The sequence below is a fragment of the Cryptomeria japonica genome, chromosome 3 (genome assembly GCF_030272615.1).
Source record: "Cryptomeria japonica chromosome 3, Sugi_1.0, whole genome shotgun sequence".
Classification (NCBI taxonomy): Eukaryota; Viridiplantae; Streptophyta; class Pinopsida; order Cupressales; family Cupressaceae; genus Cryptomeria; species Cryptomeria japonica.
This window is the reverse complement of record NC_081407.1, coordinates 414,176,955-414,193,438: the sequence shown is the minus strand read 5'-3', so window position 1 is coordinate 414,193,438 and position 16,484 is coordinate 414,176,955. Positions and strand designations below refer to the sequence as shown.

At 32.4% G+C, this 16,484-nt stretch overlaps 1 protein-coding gene across 5 annotated transcripts in view; it reads left to right on the top strand.

The window, feature by feature from the left end:
* Positions 1-8,446: 8,446 nt before the first annotated feature.
* Positions 8,447-16,484, top strand: part of LOC131069506 (reticulon-like protein B11) — a 100,166-nt gene continuing 92,128 nt past the window's right edge. For 2 of the 5 annotated variants that reach the window (XM_059218379.1, XM_058004971.2), the window contains exons 1-5: positions 8,448-8,607; positions 11,192-11,372; positions 11,489-11,630; positions 13,204-13,273; positions 15,633-15,732. In XM_059218379.1, the coding sequence (XP_059074362.1) occupies positions 8,520-8,607; positions 11,192-11,372; positions 11,489-11,630; positions 13,204-13,273; positions 15,633-15,691 (540 nt within the window). In that variant the 5' untranslated portion in view covers positions 8,448-8,519 and the 3' untranslated portion in view covers positions 15,692-15,732. Of the gene's footprint in view, positions 8,608-11,191; positions 11,373-11,488; positions 11,631-13,203; positions 13,274-13,466; positions 14,179-15,632; positions 15,733-16,484 lie in introns of those variants that run through there. The other 3 variants (XM_058004969.2, XM_058004972.2, XM_058004968.2) reach the window with 3 other exon arrangements.

Here is a 16,484-nt window from a genome sequence, read left to right as displayed (position 1 = left end):
AACTAGGAAGTGAAGGTTGCACAATTATATTTACAAACAATTCATGGTAGATCATTAAAGGATCATTGATAATATAAAAAAAAAAAAGAAGAGAAAAGGCAAGTACATTGTATTTGTGTACTAGTAATTTAATTTTTCTATCTCCTTGGCTTCCATGAGAATGAATACAACATTATGGTACAATAGGCTTGGGCACATGAGTGAGAAGGGAATGAGAATTCTCCATTAAAGAAATTTATTGTTAGGATTGAAGCAATTTGACTTGGATTTCTAAGAAAAATATGTTTATGGAAAACAAAAGAGAGTTATATTTTCCAGAGTTGGAAAGGAAAACAAGAGTGAAAACCTAGAGCTTGTGCATTTAGATGTATGGAGACCGACTCAAGTATCATCTCTTGGTGGATCTCATTATTATGTTACTTTTTACTGATTATACAACTATAAAAACTTGGGTTTATATTATTCCCAATAAATCTAATGTATTTGATACTTTTAAGAAATGAAATGTTTTGCTTGAGAATGAGACATGAAATAAGTTGAAGTGTCTCAAATTAGATAATGGAGGTGAATAATACAATAAATATTTTGATAGTTACTATTTACACCAATGGATTTGTAGATACAAGATAGTTCTAAGAACAACACAAAAAATGATGTGTCTGAAAGGATGAATAGAATAATCATGGATTGTGCAAGGAGTATGAGATTGCATGCAGGATTGTCACTACAATTTTAGGCAAATGTTGTAAACATTGCTATATGATTAATAAGTAGAGAGCCCCTTAGATGGTGACATTATAAAGGAGGCCTAGATGGGTAAAAAGGTAAACTATGAGGCATGGATAGGTAAAATGGTAAACTACCCATTGCTAAAAAAAATTGGTTGTGAAGCATTTGTCCATATTGACATAAAAAATAGAACAAATATTGAGGAAAGATCCAAGAAGTGTAATTTTCTTGGGTATCGGGTTAATGATTTTGGTTATTATTTATGGGATTATGAGAATTAAAAAATCATTAGGAGTAGAGATGCGATATTCAATGAGAAGGTTGTATTTAAAGATCAATTGCAAGGAAAGAAATAAGAAAAGAGAAAAAAAAATACATAGTCCTTAATGAAATACTAGAAATTGTAGTTTCAAAGGTGCCAAGAAGTTAAAATATTCAACAACTAGAACAACAACGGGTACCTCAAACTCTTGCAAGAATATCTATCAAGATAAGTAGATCCACTGAGTGATATTCTCCTTGATTGTATTACATATTGTTGACTGATTCATGTGAACTTGAAAGTTATGAAGAAGTAATGCAGGTAGAAACTAGAAAGAAGTGGGAGAAATGCACGAAATAGGAAATGGACTCCTTGATACAAAACCAAACTCGAAACTTGGTTCAATTGCCTGAAGGTAAAAATGCATTGAAAAGAAAATGGTTTCAAGGGATGAAGGAAGAAGATGTATGGAAGAAAATATATAAGGCCAAAATCATGGTAAAAGGTTTCACATAGAAAAAATACATAGACTTTGATGAAATATTTTCTTTGGTTGTACAAATGAATTCAATTTGAACTATTATAAGTCTTGTGGCTATAGAAGAATTTCATCTCGAACAACTAAATGTAAAAATAAATTTTCTCTATGGAGATTTGGAAGAAGAAATCTACATCCAACAACCACAAGGATATGAGGTCAAAGATAAGGAAGACTTAGTGTGCAAATTAAAAAAAAAGTTTGTATGGTATGAAGCAAGCATCCTAGTAATGATATTAAAAATTTTATAAAAAATTATGGCAAAACAAGGTTATAGTAGATGCCATTATATTCATTGTTTTTACTTAAAGAGTTTGGATAATGGTAGCTATATTATCCTAATTTTATGTTGATGACATTATTGTTGTTGAATTTAATATGCAATATATAAATGAGCTTAAGAAGAAATAAGCCAAGTCATTTGCTATGAAAGATTTGGGTGCAATTAAAAAAATCCTTGGTATGAGAATAACAACAGATGGGAAAAATTACACATTAACATTGTCTCAAAGTAAGTACATAGAGAAGTGTTCAAATTATTTCAAATGAAAGATTCAAAACTAGTTAGTACTCCTTTTCCCATTCATTTTAAATTGACTGAGGAGATGTGCCCCAAGACACAAGAGGATATGGACTAAAAGTACAAGGTTCCATACTCTTTAGCAGTTGGTAGCTTGATGTATGCAGTAGTCTGTACAAGGCTAGATATTAAACATGTAGTGTGAGTTGTGATTAAGTATACAAACAATTCTAGAAAAGAGAATTGGAAAATAGTAGGTGGATTCTCAAGCATTTGAGAGGTTCTACTACCCAAGAATTTAGAGGTTCCAACTCTAATCTACAAGGATATGCTGATTTAGATTTGATAGGTGATATAGATAGAAGGTGAAATACTACAAGATATGTGTTTACTATAGGTGGAACAATAGTTAGTTGGATTTAATGATTATAAAAGGTTGTTGCACTTTTAACAACATAAGTAGAATATGTTGATGCTACATAGGATAATAATAGATGATTTGTTTTTAAAGGTTTATGGAGGAATTGGAAAAGCAACAAGAGAATATTAGGTTGTACAATGATAGTGAGAGTGACATTCATCTCGCAAAGAACTTCACGTATCATTATACGACTAAACATATATAAATAAGGTACCATTTCATATGATCAATTTTAGAAGATGGATAACTAAAGTTGGAAAGGATACTATCCAAAATCCTACAAAATATATTAACAAAGGTAGTAAGTCGGAAGAAACTGATTTTTTACTTAATTTTCATTGGTCCTCAAGCAGGATAATGGAAGATATGAGAAACAAGCCAATTCTATGTGTGTCAATTCAATGGGAGCTATGGGTGCAATGCTTTTACTCTAGGATTGGTCTCCAAGTAGAATATTTTTTTGTGTGGAGCCTGATCAATCTCCAAGTGGGAGATTGTTGGTATATGGTGACTGATCATGTTGCTAGGCTTAAATTTTGGTGACTTTGACAACCACATCCCCTCAAATCAATTAACAGTGGAGTGAAAGGGGGTAGAGACCCTCCTATGGGGACCAAGGGCTTATCCCTTAGTAGGGGCCTAGGGGTGTAGTCCACAATAGGGGTCTAGGGGCAATGCCTCTAGTGGGGGATACTAGGGGTAGCAACTCTAAAGAAAAAACTTCTCATTATTCAACTAAGGAGTAAATTGTTATTTTGGTATGTAAATTGACTTTTGTAAACTACTGAAAAAGCTTGATAAATTGGTGGGTGTGAAATATAAAAAGTCAAGAGTTGTAATTTTCTCTCTATTGGATAATAGAAGAAAGTGAATGGTTGTTTCTTTGTGGATGTAGCCTGCATGGAGTGAACCACGTTAAATCTATGTATTATCGTGAATTTTTTTATTTTTTCTGTTATTCTACATTATAATTAATATTATTTATTGCTCTAATTTTTCTAAACCCTAACACTTAGGTCATTACATATATCTTTTTAGTAACTATTTGAAAATTTAGAAGGCATTTTTCAGGATCATAGTGAACAAGTTTGTTTCTCAATGTGGATACTCCATTGAAATATATTTTTTAATTTTGCTACATTTTTTAACCAAAGGATCATGCCTACTATTCAATGAATGATATTATGAGCTCAATAATGGTATGCCTTATTTCATTCATCCAAGTTGAACAATTTGGTGAAATCAACATTTTATTATGCATTTATATAAGGTTGTGTGTCAAACATGCAAAGGTAATATGGTATTTTGATCTAATACAACTTGAAAAATATTTGTTATATATCTTTTGATGATTGCATTGGTATTGTGTGAATACTAATCATGGTGATACTAGTTTTATTTTTCCACGTAGTTGCTCAAATTTGAAAGTAGAATGAACTTACTATATTTCATTTGATTTAGATTTATTTTGCCCCACCTAAATTTTCTGTTGATCTTTCTTTCTGTCAAATTATATAAATTAGTTTATATCTTTAGAAGCAATAAGATGATTTAAATCTACTTAACCTTTATTACATGCATAAAAGGATAGTTCACAAATCTAGATTAGAAAAACTCTAATCCTACATGTAAAGATTAATTTGATAATTTTTGTGGAATATGATTGTTATTTCAAGTAGAACCTAGATATAACTACCAAAGAAAACATTGAAAACAAAACATATTGACAACTCGAATATCTCACGCAGTTAAGATTTTACTTAAAAGGAGCCACTCAAATATGTCCCTAATCATACATGTGTGAATAAATCATACATCAATGTCACTAAAATACATGGACATCCAAGCTCACACAAAATATTGATAAAAAATGTCAAATCTTGAGCCCCCTCTATGTGTTAGTTATATGTATGTATGTATGTATGTATGTGTGCATGCATGCATGTATGTATGTATGTATGTATGTATGTATGTATGTATTTATGCATGCATGTATGTATGTATATCAAAAAATAACAATTTTCGATGTCCATAATCATGCATGTGTTAATAAATCATACATCAATGTTACTCAAATACATGGGCATCAAGGCTTACACAAAATATTCATAAAAAAATGTCAAAACTAGAGTCTGCTCTATGTGCTAGTTTTTGTTATCTCCCTTAGAGTGTCTTGGGGATCCTAATGGCCTTTGTGACCCTATCTATCATCCCCCCTCTCTAGATACCCTCACTCCTCCTACTCCCAAGTCAAATAGATTTTATAATATCATAGAATTATCAGATTGAATCTATAAGATTAAGGATAGATCCAACATATAGGGAATGAGTTAAGGGAAAACCCTTGTGGCTGAAGGGTGAAAGACTCGTAAAAAAATTGAGCTAGGTGGGGAGCAATAGAGAAGAAAGCTAGGTGGGTCATTTATGATATCTCTGATCAGTTGCGAATGATGGACCACAAGGGGGTGCAAAAGAAAGCCTACACTAGATTTTTAGAATTTGTAGAGGTTATAGTAGGACCACAAGGGTGGGATAAATTCTAACACTTTGGTGACCTTTGCAAGATGTTTTCCTACTAAACATGGAATACATGGCCCTCATTAGTCCATTTGACATAAAGTCCTAATGGGAACTACAACAATTGACCTACCTCAAAACAAACAAGACATAACAACATGTGCACATGTGCACTTGGTGAAAAACACAAAGCACCGAGATCGTACATCCCCGAGCAAGGAGATTACAGGGTGTGCAACAACACTTGTTGGAAAAAAACATCTAAGCAATATTTACAAGGATTTTAACAAACCCCTTTAGAAACAAGGTGTGAGATGAAATAGACTTTAGATAGTGAAAAACTATAGGGCACTAAAGCTATATGCTAGCATCCTACCATTTTTGCCCCAATTTTTGATGATAGGTGGCTAGATCCTTTTTTATTCCATTTCCACTCATGACTCCTATCAAAATAACCATTGGACACTAGTGCATAGCACTATAGTCCTACCTAGTTAGCTCTAAAATTTAGCACTAGGTTCCTCTTTGCATCTTATTTCTAGATATGCTTTTTATTTCTACATTTTTGTTATATATCATTTGCATTCTATCAATTTTTTTTTAATTTAGTCATATTTAGCTTAGTTCATTGCACACACTTAACCAATCCCTAGATCACATTTAATTTAATAAAAGGTGCGGAAACAAGACAACTTGAATCTTCCTCAATATAACACAACAACATCACTTGTGTTCTTTTTCATTATGATTTCCTCTAATGTGGTAGGAAGCTTGTGTAGGAGAAACTAGGGTGTCACACAATGTCGATCCCTTTTCTTCTTATGTTGCTATATTATTATAAAAATATCGGTGATAGTGCTCAACATTTGCATAAAATGAAAGTTTGGAAGAAATCAAATGAACTTGTGAAGACATTGATGTAAACGCAGCTGCTATATTCACATGAACAAGTATAATCGTATGCATGGTGTGTGAAGAGGTTCATAATGGATCTTCAACAATCCAATGCATTACCATTTGATTTAACTCCACATTTCATTTGAGCAGATTCTAGCACTATTCACACACCTTAAAATTAAATCTATTTTTGTCAACCTCCTTAGAGTGTCACAGGTAACACAATTGTGCACAATACCAATGCAATCATCTAAAGAAATATAACCATAAGATTTTTAAATTTTATGCAATCAAATCACCATATTCCATGTGTAATGAACTAAGCTAATCCTTTTATCATGATATAAGATATTCATACTAGGATGATGTATGCACCATTGCTATAGCATTATCAAATTGAAAAATAAATGAGAATTATTAAAAATATTGTTAGAGGAAGTTAATGTTCTCAAGGATAGAAGAAATTATCTCAAAACCACATACCACTTAGTGAACCTCCATCCATTAATCCATTCTCTATCCCCAAATCTTGTGTCATCATAAATGCACTAACTCTGTTTTAGATATCATCATCAATAATGTACATCTATGACATTATTTTTTTATTATATATTTAAATTATTTAATTAATGTATAGTTTTGTATACATATTTATCTCCTTAAAATATTAGTTTCTATTCATTTAGAGGCATAAGCCAAGTTAAAAGGAAAACTTCCATTTGAAGGTTCATGGGTAGTTTGAGCTCCCAACACTTTCAAAAATGTGTTGGAACACAAAGTGGACTTAGTAATATTGTGAGTTCATCCATTTGTACAACTACATTTGAGAAGTAAGTGAGTTTCACGTCATGGGATAAACCAAGAACTTGGAACTATAAATTTTTTTCTTCCAATAATGAATTTAATAATATATAGTATTATTTTACATATGCAATGTGCAATAGTTTATGTAGTTACATAATGTGTTATGTCTTCTTTGTTTCAATATTTTGGTTCTAAACTTTGTTATAGTGTTTAGTGAGACATGAATACTATTTGATTCGAAGAGAGGCTATTATGGAGGGACCACATATCTTTATTATTAATTTCAAACCAAATAATAAAGATGAAATTTTATTTCTTTTCTAATTTTAAAAAAATATTATTTAATATTTTAAAAGTAAGATAGAATTTAGATATTAGGATAATAAAATATTAAAACAATATTTTATTTAAGATAAAGATATTGAATATTTTTAATTAATTAAAATAACTAGAGAATGAGATAAAATATAAATATTTTATTCTAAGACTAGTGAATATAATAAGCTTTTAATTATTATTAGGATCTAATTAGGATTATAGTTCAATTAAGATTAAAATTTGATTTTAATAAAGTTTAGGGTTCAAGTTACGACAAAATTGATTCAATAGGGATATATAGGATTCATATAGTACAAGTATAGGTAAATTAGGTAATAAAGTACATAAATAAAATAATTTTTAATAAGTGTCTCCTTAAAGATATTCTTCAAAATCTTTTACATAGACATTTCTAAATATAAGTATGCTAGTTATTACATGGAAGGCCTATTACACTCACATATTGATGTAATTTGCTCATTCAATAAAAAATACAAGCATTTAATTTGACATGTTTGTGACACTTCAATGCATGAGTAACAAAAATATCATTTTATTATTTTAAATTTTTTTATTACAAGATTAGTACCTTAATATTCTTAATAAATATATTTCTACATTATTTTAAATATATAGTATAATAAAATAGTAGCTTAAAAATAAATTAAAAATAATATAATTAATCATGAGTTTCCCTACATAAAATCCACTAAAGATATATATGCTAGTATATTTAAGACTAGTAAATAATTTATTAAAATTATAGAAAAAAAGATATTTTATATAGGGGAAGCATACGTTAGCCACTATAGCTAACTTCGTGCACCCACATATCTTACACGATAGATCAGATTTCAATGATTTTTTTTTCAGTTGTTTCCATATGCCACTTGGCTACTTATAACTATTGTTTTGACTTCTGGCTAGTAACTACACATGCTGTGGGATCCGTTATGCGTGCAAGGGTAAAAAAGTACATTTCAAAGTGTCGCTAGATACCTACTCAAAGATGCTCCAACAATTGTGTACTTAAAATTGCCAATACTTATGCACACATGGCCCAATAGTCGTACACAAATGAGTCAATTATGGTCCAAAAAAACTAAAAAGTGAGGACTATTGATACATGTGAAATTTATTAATGAACTTTTAATTATCATTTTTTTGGTTTCTTTAAAGTTAATAATTGGGAGGTTGGGTGCACAAAGAGTGAGCCATTGGAACAATAAGGATAGTGGTGCTCTTCCCTAGCTCTATCTAACCATCACTAATGTGAGAGATTTCTATGATATGTTTTAGATAGATGTATTTAAGAAAATCCATACTAATTAGAGTGTCATTCTCAATACCAGCATTTTATTTTATTCCAATTGCTTAGCTTGAAAAAATATTTATTTTATTCCAATTGCTTAGCTTGAAAAAATATTTATGTAATATGTAGCGGTTTTGTTGGTTTCGGGATTCGGTAGACGTGGGAGGCGATACTCGTTTCGCGGGATAGAGAAAGACAATAATGTCGGAGGAGAATGGCAAAGTAGATATGGAGACTGCTGCACAACTCCCACACACATCTCTCTATCAATATCTAAGATCGGGAAAGGGTAATTTTTATTTCAATACCCATTTTTTATCTTTGTTAAAACTATTCACTTTCTCCAGTATCAGATAACCTCCCTCAAAGTTGAAAAACTTTTATATTAATCTATGATACAGCCCAGGAAGGATGTTTTTCAAAGGGGTTTTGATCAATTTAAGCAGTCTCTTCTGTAGAAAAAACTTGGGAGTTAATCAAACCCTTTACCTTGCCCAACAATGTGTGATCTAGTACTTTCTAGGAAGTCTACAAGGATAACTGATACTTATTTTCTGTGATCTACAAGGGAAATGTAGAACAAAAACAGATAATTTAATTTTGTTAGAGATTTTAACATAGGGCTGCTATATGGCTTTGGGCAAAATATCAAATCTTAAAGTTCTAGCCCTTTTACAGCAATTAGCCACTCAAATCCTTCCCATATGTACCTTCATACGTTCTATTTCTATTGGTACAGTGCAAAGTCCTCAAAATTGTGTTCTTTACAGAAGGTTTTGATAGGACAAATTCACAAAAATATATGATTCTAAATTCTGATCTTAGAGTCCGTGCCTATATGCAGCTTATATGCCTCCTGCTGTTATGATACAAATTCCTTAAAAATGGTGCCTATATGACCTTACATGCTTGATCCCGCTAATACAGCACAATGCCCTTAAAAAATCAAGTTCTTTAGCAGTCCTGATTTACACTTTTAACGTAGTCTCAAATTCACAAATATTTTGTTCTTAGTTATAAATTCCTCATAAAAATAGAAGGAACTTTTCAAGCCATAATAGAAATAGGAGCTGCAACCATTGCGCAGTGGTCCCATGGAAGTGAGGCTACCAAATACTGTATATAGTTTTTGAAAGCTGTTTGCATTAATATGGATTCATGGCAACTGACAATCACTGTTTGGCTTTAAAAATTTTAAGAGAATGAGAATAAACACATTATTTTTTAATGAGACATAAAACAAGAATGACCAGTAAATGGTTGGTAGATCTATATTTAAAATTTGTGTGCAGGAATGGGAAACCTCAAACTCCTTCTCCTGCACCTGCCTGAACATTCCTCCAAAAGATGTAGTGATTCATATGGAACCACCTACACGTGAAAAATAGGAGCCCCGGACGACTCCTCAGATCCCATCCACTGTACAATTCAATAGAGACATTCACACGGTAGAAATAAGAGTGGTACCCACCCATCAAATGTCCAAGAATCATCTAAAATAGAGTTGTTTTATAAATCCAACCAGTTTTATAGTTAATGCACAATTTCAGAGTATTATGCCCCCTATAAAAGCTGTATTTTGTAGTACTACAACCACTAGTAGTTCTAGAACCACCAAATTTTTGTTACTGCTGGGCATGTTCTATGTTAAAAACCCATTTCTCTGATAGCGGAAAAAAACCTCCATTTTTTTTTTTGAAATCTATATTGTTGAACTTGTTTTCTATTGACATGGAAATTATATTGATGTTTAATAGTTTATAAATGATCAAGCACACAATCAATCGTAGGAACTCCATTGAAAAAGAGAAAACAAGGAAGTCGCCATGAAGTCACTGTTGAAGAACATATCTTTCAGATTGTTGAAGACTAATAAAACACCATTGTAGCTAAACCAATTTACAAGATATGCATTCTTGGGCGTTTTTGATCATTTTTTTTAAGGAGAAAATTGATTTATGTTATCATCAATGTTTACTGATATTTTGTTTCATTTTGTTTTAAGATTCCATATGTTTCAGATTAAAAAGAAATTAGGAGAGATGGCTTTTTTTAATTTCTCTACTCAAGTAGAAAAATAATTGTTTTAAACAAACTAAGCTAATCTCTATTTTAAATTAGCAAATAGTTTGAAAATTAAAAATAGCTATCTGACTAACAGCGGGCCAACAAATACTAAAATTATGCTAAGAAATACTAAAATATTCCTAGAAATAGTCTTAGAGAAAGATATATGTTCAAAAGAATAACCAAGAAAACCCTGAATATATAAACTCTGATATTATAAGTTCAAGAATAATTTGATTTCGGAGCTGGGGTTTTGTAGAGATTGTTTTCAAAGGCCACTTAACTTATCATCCCTTCAAGAAATTGCGATTGACGAGATTCCTAATAAGGCTTCCATGTACTGGTTTATTAGGATGATAATTTAAAACTCTTGCATGAAGTCTGCTAGAACTTTGCCTGTGGATTATTTTCAGCAAATTTACTTGAATTTTCTCAAATAATTTCTAGAGTTACTCTGAGAGATCTATTTAAATATATTTAACTACTTTATTAAAGTTTCCGGCTAATATTCTTTTGCAATCGAATTTATTTTCTCAACAGGGGTCGTACAACCTGATTTATTATTGTGTTTGCAACACTCAATTCAAACATATATCCATTTCTAGCATAAGTCTTTAAGGAGTCCGAAGCAAATATGCAGATTGATGATATTAATTGGAACTGAATTTCATCTAATTGAAGTTTGATATCTAAAAGCCGTGAAAGTATTTCTGCACATCTCCCTCTTATGAGGTTATGCTGTTGGATTCTGTTTTTATATATCACTTACGATTCTGGCAAGTGAATTTTGCATATTTTGGACACAGGTGCAGATGTGGTCCTTTGGAGGAGGAGAAATGCTGCCATTAGCATCCTTGTAGTTGCTACTACTTTATGGTTCCTGTTTGAATGTTGTGGATACAGTTTATTGTCCCTTGTTGCCAATGTCTTCCTGCTTTTGATTACAATCTTATTTGTTTGGTCAAATGCTGCATCTGTACTCAATAGGTGGGATTTTTTATTTACTGTACCATCAAATTCTGCATGTTTAGTCTACCTTTATTTATTCAATTTTCTTTCTCAAATGATCGAGGGAAGTGCTATTAACTTGATTATACATGCAGGCCTCCACCTTCTGTCCCTGTATTGAAAGTGTCAGAGGAAACAATAAACAAAATAAGCGCTACTATGAGGGAAAACATAAACTATGGACTCAAGGTGTGGCGAGAATTTGCCCTTGGCAAGGATTTAAAATTGTTTTTGAAGGTTAGCACTTATTTTCTGAGGCCTTTTGCCAGAACCTTTAATCTTAAAAATTGAGAAGTCAGAAAAAATGGTTATGCGTGTCAATTATTTGTGGAGCATGTGGCTTCATGAATATTTATCTTTACTGTCTATTTTTAAACAAAACATTTTAATTTCTTATTAATAGTATTAATACTAATTTGTGCACTAAAAATTTGATAAACAAAATAGAAATAAAATTTTTAAAAAAAGAGGGAGAGCAAATTGTGGAGCCATGTGGCACTTTTATTAATAAGCAGTCATTGCTTATTTCCATCCCCCTTTCTTCCAGCATGTTCCCATGCGGCTGCTTAGCTTATTTTGGCTAGCAGCGGCTGCTCAATATTTTTAGGAATTATTTGTGGAGCAGCTGGCCCCATGAATATTTATCTTTGCTACTTATTTTTAAACAAAACATTTTAATTACTTATTAACAGTATTAATACTAATTTGTGCACTTAAAATTTGAAAAACAAAATAGAAATAAATTCTTTAAAAAAAGAGGGAGAGCAAATTGTGGAGCCACGTGGCACTTTTGTTAATAAGCAGTCACAACTTATTTTCAGCCCCCCTTTTCTTCCATGACTTATTTTTAATTCCTAAACAATAGCTGCTCCACCAAAGTAGGAAAAGATATCCTTTTTTCACAATTTCAAAATTGCATGGGAACACTTAACTGCTTAAATTTAAGCAGAAAATAGAGTTAAGCAGCCGCATGGAAACACTTAAGATAAGGAAGACTAACAAGATTGCTCGTCACCTCTTAATCTTACCGTTTGATTTTTTCTCAAATTACTTTAAAAGCTGTGAGTCTTAGCCAATCCTTTCATGTTGGTCAGGAGAGTTCTTATTATGGAAAATATTAACTGTTTCTTTTAAACCTAGATGTTTTGACAAATCTTCCAAAAATCCATTTTGAAAACATCTTAAGGATGAAATGTTTTCTTATGACTGGAGATGACAGATGTATGCGTTATATAGGTTTTCATCTTTTCCCTGATGATAGGACTGGTAGGGAGATCGGAAATGTCAAACTTAAAACCAATCTACACAGCTGATCCTACAAGAACATTATAATTTGATACACTGCCAAAAAAGTACTCTAGTAGAAACATATTACTTACCATGAATGGCTCTCTCACTAAGTCTCAGAGCCAACAATGATTTGTTATATATATTAGCAATCATAGTTGGCTCTGCGACTAGATCAAATAACTAAGAACGATTTGTAGGTAAAAGACCTGGTCCAGGGTAGCTTAATTTTTTGTTTGATGTTTTGGCTTAGTTTTTCTTGCCCTAAAGTGTCCTGTATCTCGTCAAATGGAAAGTATGACTTTCAACCATGATCTTGACGACATTGAGTTTAAAAAGATATGTTCATGTAGATTCTGGCAATGTTGCAAAAATGAAAAATGCTGGCGAGTTTTTAAGAGAATAATAGCGATCTGAATTTTGCATGAAACTTAAATTTTAGACTGACCGAAATTAGCCTATAAGGAAACTTGGTCATGGATAATACAAAATATTATAGGAACTCATTAGTTTTTTCTTGCAGGTGGCTTTTGTGCTATTGATTCTCTCCACAGCTGGTGCCTGCTTCAATTTCTTAACACTTGTATATATATGTAAGTTCTTGCAGTTCCTTTGTTAATATGCTTGTTTTGACGTTTCAAAGCTATGACTTTTCTCCATGATTGTACTATTGTGTAGTGCGTAGGTTGTGTTTGCAGTGCAAATTTGTGAGATGAATTCCTTGGTTCAACTGCATAGAAATATTGTTGATGTTTTTGTTTAATGGTTGATATCTGGATGCCCTAGTGTCACTTTTGCAGGTGTTCTAGTTTCCCTTACACTTCCTGCTTTTTGTAACAAGCACCGGGATTGTATAGATAGATATGCTGAAATTACACGCAATGAAATTAGAAAGCGATACGAAATGTTTGATGCTCATGTTTCGAGCAAGATTCCAAGGGTTTTTTCGAAAAAAACGAAGGTGCTGTGATCGTTCCAGACGTATATTGTGAGATATTGTGTGTATTAATGTACATCTTAAAATTAATGTGGTGCTAGTCATACTTACCAGGTTCGCAATATTTGATTCATTCGGAAGGCCAATAAGTTTCGGAATTCCAGATTTTTCTTAAAAAGGGGTGAAATTCCTATAGGAATTGAAAAGTCTGGACCAAATTTGACAAATCTGGCAGGATTTGCACTAGATCCATCAGCATTTGGTAACTATAGTGGCGGTCTGTAATATATTTTCAACTGTGGATATGCCCCGCACTTTTTGAACTGGAGTCTAGTTTTCTAGGGTTTTACAATGTGTTTCAGTTTGAGATTCATTATTTGATTTTCAAGATTTGAGTGTTTTACCTCATGAGCTAACGTTAAGGTCTTTTAGGAGAGCTCCTTCGTATCATTATAGATTTTATTCAGAAATAAATAGAACAGGTGCATCAGGCTCAACTATACCTATTTTGCATTGTGCTGAACTTCAAAGATTTGATGAAAAAGAGTAATTTTTGTACCAGGGCAGAGTTATTTGATCTCTCTAATGGCTAAACTAAAATCGCAATTCTTGCATCCGTCAGTAATGTTCAAAACATGTTGTGCAGCACTTTTCTACATTGATGGTTACTCGAGTGAATTTTAACATGATACATTCTAATTCATATACCCAGCCATGGATAGTTCTTACCGAGGTTGGCAAATTTTTGGAAAGAAGAAAGGTAGACACAGAGCAACTGATCAGGCAGGTTGCCTGGTATCTTTATTTTCAGAAATTTGCGAACCAGTGGGATTTTGAAGCCTTCCGCTTTTGAACTGCCTTTTCCATTTAACACACCTTAAATTAGGTTTTCATTGGAAGACTGTTAGCTTTTAAAATTGACTTTTTTTGGGGGGGGGGGTTAATAGGTCTTTGTTATATTGACATTTTTGATAATAAGACCCTTAGGCCTGTGACACATCTGTAAGTTAACATTATTTGTCCTGTACATCGTGTCATTGAACAGAGGGACAATGTTAACATCATTTAAATCAGTAGCATTTAATACATTTATGTCAACAAAATCTGCTTCTTATATTTTTATCATTTTATTAAAATGATATGCTAAACAATTGTGATTAAGGCACAATACCATCCGCAGACAATTCTAGTGTATTTCAGGTTCATTAGCAAAGATTCTTGCAATTAGCGCATGGGGTTCAGGCCATTTATATTCTTCAAACTTATTTCTCTCATACTCAAGGATTAATGGATTTGTCTCCATCATCATTGTTCCAACCCTTGCTACAACATTTTGACAGGGAAGGCATGAAATCTCTGAATGGTCCTCGTTATGCATCCTACACCAACCAGGGAGAAAGGGATCAAAATATATGTGTCATCACCCAAGGCAGCCCTGTTGTTAACTATCTTCCGCACAAATTCATGAAACACAATGTCAGTAGGCGTGATCTCTTCAGTATCATAAATAATCCTTTCATCTATAGTATCACATTTAAGCAACATGATAGTTGCCAAAATCATATTCATTTTATACAACTCCTAAATTCACATTATTAAAGGAAACTTCATTTCTCCAATACTTTTCACTTTAGTCTTTTCTAGCTGCACAACTACTCTCTTAGTAGGTTTTGGGACCATTCCTAGCTTATGATAAATATAACATGGCATAACATTGCAAGAAGATCCAGAATCAATAAGACAATTATGCAGATTCTAAATGACGATTTTGATGCTTAATAAGAAAGGTGGAACACCATTGTTGCCATTTAAGAGAGTAAAAAAGGCATTTGATGTATTCACTACTTTACCTTTGTCCTTTTACACAGTTTGTCCTTTCACTCTTCTGATCGTCTAAGGACCTCAACAGCACTTTTTTTTTTTGTGACAACTTTGCAACATATTGTACATAGAGATATTAGCTTTAGGTTTTTTCAATTCATCTATTGTATTGTACCTTTCCTCATATGTTGCAGCCTATCTGAAGATGCTTTCGGAAGGACCTTTAGGTGTTGGAGGATCGTTGTCAACATGAGGATCAGACGAGTAGGGCTACCCTTAAGAGGCATTCCATCTGTGAGTGGTTCTTTCTTATTCCTCGCTTGTTGGAAGGCATGTATATCTGCAACTTCAGGTTCATTATCATTCTTGAAAGGGTAAGTAAACTCTTCCTTTTCTGAATTTTGTCCCGTGCTTACTTCATCCAAGAATATGTTCAAATCCATCATCATAGTATTCATGTTGCTCGGGGCAAGCTGTTGATTCGTTTGCATTATCCTGGACAGCTCCTGCATCTCTAGGAAATTAAATTCAAGATGGTCCAAGGTCTCATGAAAGTTGCATCCATTTACCATAAGATTTACATAATAATAATCAACCATACACACGTTATACGTATTGTCTTAAGGATTAGAGACACCACCATTGATTGTTTGGTCTTGTACTGCATTGTCTATTAGATTTTTGATGGTTGAAATTTCTCTTCTAAAAGTTTTGGTTGTTTTGATTATTGTTCTGAGAATTATGATTTTGATTTCGATTATGATTAATGCCTTCGTAAGGGTTTATGATTTCAAAGCATTATTAATAGTGGTGATTTAACTTCTCATGCCAGTGAAACCTAAAGAAGGTAAAGATCCCAAGCCCTCTCTTGCGAAGGGTCCACTTGTTGTAGAAAATGATTGCTTTTATATAGACCTATTCTAAAGTATTTATGTTTGTTGTTGGTAACCTCCTTAAAAACAGACTAGTGAGGGGATCCAAGGACCTAAAATATGCCTGTATAGCATCTAGTTCTGCCGTATTGTAAGGATTTGTCAATCTCTTAC